We start from the raw sequence: 7165 nt of genomic DNA on the forward strand, positions 1-7165 counted from the left end.
GGCAGCATGTGACCTTTAAAAATATACTTTTAATTGATTGATTATTATTATTAATTATTTTTTTTTGACACGGTAGCAACATTGAGAATTCCCTGCGTTTGCGTTTATAAACCCAGCTTTCTTTCGGCGCAACCTCCACCCCCCTTTTTTTGGTCATTTTGGCGTCGTCCGGGGGTTATGCGCATGCGCTCTACTCGCACAAGGAAACCGGGCCGAGCGGCGTGTTAGCTGAATCATCCGGCGGCTAACGTTGACCCGTTTACAATAACAACAACAATAATAACCGTATAAAATACGAAACAAAGTTGCTGCTCCGCTCGGCGCCATGGCAGCGAGATACGACAGAGCAATCACGGTGTTCTCTCCCGACGGCCACCTCTTCCAGGTGGAATACGCGCAGGAGGCTGTGAAGAAGGGCTCCACCGCGGTAGGTCGCGGACGACACGAAGGCTGAGCTGGCTAGCGCGCGTTAGCCCGCTAGCACGAGTCGCTGTGTCACCCTGGGTTTGTTTCTGTTTCGGGTGTCAGGGGAGTGAACTAGCGCGCGTCTGGATTTCTCTTGTTCTTGCTCTCATCGGACGAAATAGTAGACGCTGTGTTTTGTTTTTTTTGTTTTTGTTTTTAAATCGTCCGTTAAACGTCATCTGCTTCGCGTGTTTGAAAGTCCCCTTCGAGAGTTGACATATGTTGCTGTGCGGGCAGCGTCGAGTCCTGCCGTGTCCCAAGCGTGTGGGTCCTTTTGGAGCGGGATCACGTAGATTCTTATTTTGATGTATTTGTGTTCATCTGTTTTCCCATCATTCCCTTTGCAATCGTCCTCGCATCTATGTTACGCGGATCGTCCCTTATGTCGACACCCTGGATTGCCCCCATGCGCGTGAAATGCGCTGTACGAATGATAAACTTGCCTCGGACGTTACTTGTTCTTCGGCTTTCGAAACCGCTCCAGAAACACCACGGTGGTTGTGTGCGCTTTGACGTGCAAGTTGCGTGGCTCCCGGATCGATTTGAAAGGTCGCAACCGGTTTTCCAGGAGTACAACTGTGGTCAAGGAGTTTTATATTCACCTCACCTCGGCAACATACGTTTAAATCAATTGTAAATAACTCATGAATGGGAGGCTTGAATGTGGGGGGGGGAGTGTGACCCCAGGACACGCTGGCGTCCCCTCCAGGCTTCTCAGGCTGACCAGGGAAAGTGGTGTCAAAAGTGGTGGGAAAGTATTCCCAAGTATAAACATAAAATACATTTACCACCTAGGAATGTTTTGACTTTCAGCTCGTATTTATTGGTCTTTTTGGCCGGATAATAGTTTTTCAATTGTGCAGCAACATCCATACATCTCCCTACAGGGAATGTAGGATTTAAATCCATTGAATTACCATTTATCTGCTCGTCACCTCAATGCTTCCGTATGTTGAGCTGGCAGTCTTCCCATCGTCTATTGGAATGGAAAAATCAAAATATGGTCTCCCTTATGTCCAGGTGGGAATCAGAGGCAAAGACATCGTGGTTCTCGGCGTGGAGAAGAAGTCCGTAGCGAAGCTGCAGGAGGAGAGAACTGTCCGCAAGATATGCGCCCTCGACGAACACGTCTGTATGGCCTTTGCAGGTAATGCAATTATTTAAAGTGTCAGTTAGTAATAAATATTATTAAAGGTGTGTTGAATCATAAATATGGCATTGTGTCATCTCCAAGCTCACTGTATTGTAATGATACATAGACCTGTCGCGATAATTATGATATCGACTTATCGTACAATATATGGACATGACATCGATAATTTCTCTGACCTCGATAATTGCCCGTTGTGTTTACGTGTGGTTTTTTTACATAGGAATGGCACCAACATGATGCCAGAATAAACAGCGGGGTTTTCCCTGTCATCATAAGACTTTGTTACAATGCCGGGGAGCGATGCCACCCTACTAAGTGTCAACATGACAAAACCTAAACATTACCTCGGTGGCGGAAGAATCCTCGAAAATCACGATCTCCCCCTTAATTTTTGGAGTTTTCAGTGACCACGATCATAGTCCCTGGCCGAGTTTTAGCTACGCTAGAATCCACAGTGGGCTCTCTGCCACTGTTACTCCTACTGATGCTGCCTTCAAGTAACATGGGAATTTACGATCAAAATTACGACTACTTGCTGCTTGTAACATCAATCTGTTTTTTATATCCATAACTACTCTACTTATATTTTAACTAATGGAAAAATATATTTACTTCATACTTTGAACAAAAGTGTCAGCTAAATTATGTAATGTAGCCGAAATGTTGTATGTTTCAAAGTTAATACAAACACGTTATGGAAGCAATTATGTTTCAATTCACAAATACATGTAATGCAATAGATACGAATACAAAAGGGAAAAGATCAAAACATACTATAATGTAGTATGTATCGATCGTCTTTTCACTGAAACCCTTAATGCAAATCTGTATTAAGGGTTAATAAAATAGAAACATTAATGTATTTCTAAATCCACAAATGAATAATGTATTGTTTGCGTTGTGTAAACCATTTTACAAATGAATGTAACTGAGTCGAATGAACAGGAAAAAAAACGATGCTAAGACACGTTTTGCTGTGGTTCTCGTTTCCCTGCTCACTGTGTCGGGAGCTTCACCGGCGGCGAGAGGCTCAGGCTGCTCCTACACACACACACACACACACACACACACACACACACACACACACACACACCAACCAGGCGATGATAACTTGTTACCGTTGTCCGAGAGTGCATTTTATTTATAGTTTTGATTCTGTGGTTTTATTTTATTTATGCTATATTAAGGATTTTTTTTAATATATTTTTTTAACATTACAATGTCTGAATATTTTTAGGAATTAAAAGTTCATTGCTATTTGAAAGGGTGCACTTGCATTATTATGCTCTTACATTAACATTATATCCGTGGCAAAAAAATGGTCTTAAAATGACAATGTCGTAATCATTTCTGGGACGATATATCGTCCAACAAAAGTAGTTATCGTGACAGGCCTAATGATACTTGTAATTTGTATTTATACATGGTTTTATCCTTGTTTCAGTCGGTATTTTCTGTATTCACTGACGTCTCTCTGCCACCGATCAGGCCTGACGGCAGACGCACGCATCGTGATCAACAGAGCTCGGGTGGAGTGCCAGAGTCACAGGCTAACCGTGGAAGACCCGGTCACAGTGGAGTACATCACACGCTACATTGCCACACTGAAACAGGTACTTCAGCCACCAATAACGAATCGCTTAATATTTGTAGTTGACCCCCCCCCCCTCTGCAGCAGCTTAATGAGTCTGTGTTTTCTAGCGCTACACTCAGAGCAACGGTCGCAGGCCCTTTGGAATCTCCGCTTTGATCGTTGGCTTTGACGATGACGGGACCCCCAGATTGTACCAGACAGACCCCTCAGGAACCTACCACGCCTGGAAGGTCAGCAGATATATTTGGTTTTATATTTTTGTAAAAAAAAAAAAAAAAAAGATTTAAATATAAATGACATTACTACATTCATGGGTTATTCATATCAGAACCTTCTTGTAATTACAATGTTTTCTGTGTTTTCAGGCAAACGCCATTGGACGCAGTGCAAAGACGGTGAGGGAGTTCTTGGAGAAGAATTACACAGAGGAAGCCATCACCGGTGACAACGAGGCCATCAAGCTAGCCATCAAAGCTCTGCTCGAGGTGAGGTCACATTCAGGCTTTGCAGAGGCAATTATATTGGTGCTTGTGGCTTTTTCCTCTTTACAACCTGTATTATACAGTTTTTACACCAAAATTATCATGTATATGCAGGTTTTTTTTAAACGTGTGTAAAGCCGCTTAAAATATGCAAATGATGCCTTTCCCATTGCCAGTAGACGAGTGTGCGTTTCTTTTTTTCTGGTGTGTCACGTTCAACGTCACAAACACGCCAGAAAAGGGGCTTGTCGTGTCTCCAATGTGAGATTGGGGGGTGCAAGACAGCAGAAAGCAGCACAGAGAATCTGTGCCCGGTCCTTCGACGGCGGGGAGCGAAGACGCTCCTCCGGTTCGGAGGTGGGCTTGGGGCCCGTGCTGGAGTGGCTCGAAACCCGGCGGGGAGTGTGGCGGTTCTGCGCATGGAGGGGTTGGAGCTGTCCTCACACTCAAAAAAATTTTCATGGTCTTGCATGCAGGAAAGAAAGTCAATAACTTCTAGTTTTGATTTTGCATTCTTAATGGGATATGAAATGATTGATTGGTACACGGATATTCCTGTGACTACCGCAGAATTATTCGCCCCGAGAATGAATGCCGTTTGTAACCTTTCCCACTGTTAGCAGGTTTTTTGTGCAGTGGAAAAGAGGTATAAGTGTATTGTGACATAGATATGGTGAAATCGACAAAGTAAGTATAATATCTTTAGCCGCATTTCCACCGAGTACCCAGAACTTTTAGTCCAAGGAACCTTTTTCAAGGAACTGACAGGTTCCTTCAACCTGTTGTCTGCGCTTCCACCGCGGCCTAAAGCCCCGTGAAGATGAGGCAAATTAGTCCGCTGACATATGAAAAAAGTGACACGCATTTTACACATATTTTTGCGCACGACTATGCAACAAACTGCTCCAGTCCAGTAGGTGGCAGTAATGCAGAAGACTAAGCAACGACAAGAAGAATAAAATTGATAAGGAAAGACATCCAAGGTGATAAAGTGGAATATCGCTTTGGTTGTCTTTCCTTATCCATTTTTTTCTTCTGTCCTTGTATCTACTGTCACAAAAAATATTCACTCAAGATTTTATTATCAAGTTTGAAACATATTGACACACGGTTTGCGGCTGCAGATGTTTTTTTAACGGTGGCTGAAATAAAATGTTGCGAGTACTCGACCGATCAGCGCTGTACTTTTGAAAAGTACAACCCCCTGAGCAGGGACTTTTTTGTTGTCCCTAGTCCTCGGGGAAAGTTCCTGCCATGGAAACGCCGCTTTTGATAACCATCAATTTAGCTCAACCGGAGCTATTCACTGGATAAACACGGGCATTGTTCATTTCATGAAGCTAGAACGAGATAAGATCAGAAAATGGCATCGCTTTCAAGCAAAAGGATGTGGCTTAAGTTTAAACTTAAGCTTCAGTTTACTTTTTTTTAACAATATTGCAGCTACCGAAATCCTCAACAATATGTAGTTGCGTATTACTATATGGACCTATTGTGCAGTCCAAATGTGATGCATTATGGGAAACTATAGTACATGTGCTATGTTTTTAGCCCATTTAATATCTATATCAATATCCTCATACTTATGGAGCTGCAGTTTAGGATTGAGTATAACCTGACACTGTGGCATTCTAAACGCGCCCTAAATTGTCCTTCACTTTTTCTTGCGCCAAAACATTGAAAATTATTTTGAATATACCATGTGAAGAATCTTTTTCTTTTATGGTTAATCTCACCTATGCAACACAGTAATGGACAGGTTTCAAATCCTGCTACTGTCACACTTATTGTGCTCGTTGCAAATATGAGACTTGTTTTGAAATATGTTCATTTACGCATCGCATGTCATATTGGTTGAAAGTTCTCTAAACGTTAACACTTTTAGTTATGTGTTTATTTCTACACCCAAAAACAATTTTAAGTAATATGTATTTCAAATTCAACCATATTATAACAGTTACGTTTTTGTGTTTCTATTTTCTATTTTGTCTTGGAAAATTTGTTGGTCATAATTGGGGGAAGAGGGTTCAGAATATTCGTCCGATTAAGCGGCATCGCATGCGCGGCGTAAAGAGGCTGAAATCCCAACATCAGCTCTATTTCCAGTACTCGGGGTTGGGTTTTCTGAATGAAGGGTGCAGTGGCTCAGGAGGTAGAGCGGGTTGTCTAGTCATCGGGAGATTGCAGAGATTGTGTCCTTGAGCAAGACACGTAACCGCCTGCATGCTCCCTGGGTGCTGCTATGGCGGCCCACTGCTCCTAGATGTGTCAGCTACCAGGATGCGTGAAATGCATTTTGTTGCCTCAGTCGTTTGTACTCTGACCAATGACAATAAGCTTAATCTAATGTAACTGAATTAACCAGACTGACTGACTTTTAAGCTGCTTCTTTGTTCTTTATTCACTAGTATAAATGCACTGACCACTTCATGAGTGTTGGTTCTTATGCAACTTATGTTTTGACATTTCGTAGGTGGTCCAGTCCGGTGGGAAAAACATCGAACTCGCTGTTATCCGGCGAAACCAGCCACTTAAGGTAACGCCACGCTTTGTCCTAACATAAACTATGTGTAGTCACGGCCTGTTATTGTACCTCCTCTCTCCGCCCTTTTTCCCCCAGATTTTGGAGTCGAAAGAAATCGAGAGCCTCGTGGCGGAGATTGAGAAAGAGAAGGAAGAAGAGGCAGAGAAGAAGAAGCAGAAGAAGTCCACTTAAAGCAGTTGACCAAACTACGCCTTTCGTTGCTTGCACTTGAGGGGAGACCGTTCTGAATATTTGTCAGATTAAGAGGCTTCACATGCACAGTGTAAAGAGGCCGACTCCTCATTTCAGATCTATTTGCAGTACTCTTAGTTGGGCTTTCTGAATGAAATGGGCGGCAACAAAAAAAAAAAAAAAACACGGCAACTGCTTCCATTTTGTCCACCTAAAAAGCGATCGACTTCTTTTGACATCGAGTACGTTTTAGAGATCTCAAATTAGGGTTCAGCTTTCAAATAGTTATGGTTTCTTGATTAAAGTTATGTTTTTTGTTTTTTTCACTCATCAAAAATTGAATAAAAACCTACAATTAAACGGATTGTAACATGGTTAACAATACTGCATCGAAAAATCAATAAAGGTTGACTTATTTTTGTTTTTTCTAAACACTAAAGTATCATTTCTTTTATTATAACAGATTGTTTGGAACTAGTCCTGGAAGTGCTCTGCAACACTGAATTAGACAGGACATTTAGTGGAATATACGGTAGAAATGAATGCTCTTAAACAAGTATTGTGTGGTAATCACCCAGTACAACAATTATAATAATCAGTATAGCTGCAGGCAGCAATATACAGTTTTCCGAGTTCCTGTAAAACCGACCATCACTTCGTATCGACACCAATTACAATTTACAAGTTCCCATGGAATGTAGCATCACATCGTGCTGCTGCTCGTCCGAACATCGGCATTACTACTTAAACGAGTT

General features: G+C 42.1%; 1 protein-coding gene across 1 annotated transcript; it reads left to right on the forward strand.

Annotated features, from left to right (window-relative positions):
• The first annotated feature begins 205 nt into the window (after window positions 1-205).
• On the forward strand, window positions 206-6842 carry psma8 (proteasome 20S subunit alpha 8). The gene is made up of 7 exons (XM_080010719.1): window positions 206-427; window positions 1486-1612; window positions 3107-3231; window positions 3320-3442; window positions 3578-3697; window positions 6168-6230; window positions 6315-6842. The coding sequence occupies exons 1-7, from the start codon at window positions 326-328 to the stop codon at window positions 6408-6410; spliced, it is 756 nt and encodes a 251-aa protein (XP_079866845.1). The 5' UTR covers window positions 206-325; the 3' UTR covers window positions 6411-6842.
• Window positions 6843-7165: the final 323 nt, after the last annotated feature.

This window comes from Zeus faber (genome assembly GCF_960531495.2).
Source record: "Zeus faber genome assembly, chromosome: 12".
Classification (NCBI taxonomy): domain Eukaryota; kingdom Metazoa; phylum Chordata; class Actinopteri; order Zeiformes; family Zeidae; genus Zeus; species Zeus faber.

Coding starts and splice junctions, on each gene's coding strand:
- psma8 (XM_080010719.1), top strand. CDS start 326: ATGGCAGCGAGATACGACAGAGCAATCACGGTGTTCTCTCCCGACGGC. Junction 428..1,485: donor TGAAGAAGGGCTCCACCGCG/GTAGGTCGCGGA, acceptor CCTTATGTCCAG/GTGGGAATCAGAGGCAAAGA. Junction 1,613..3,106: donor CGTCTGTATGGCCTTTGCAG/GTAATGCAATTA, acceptor GCCACCGATCAG/GCCTGACGGCAGACGCACGC.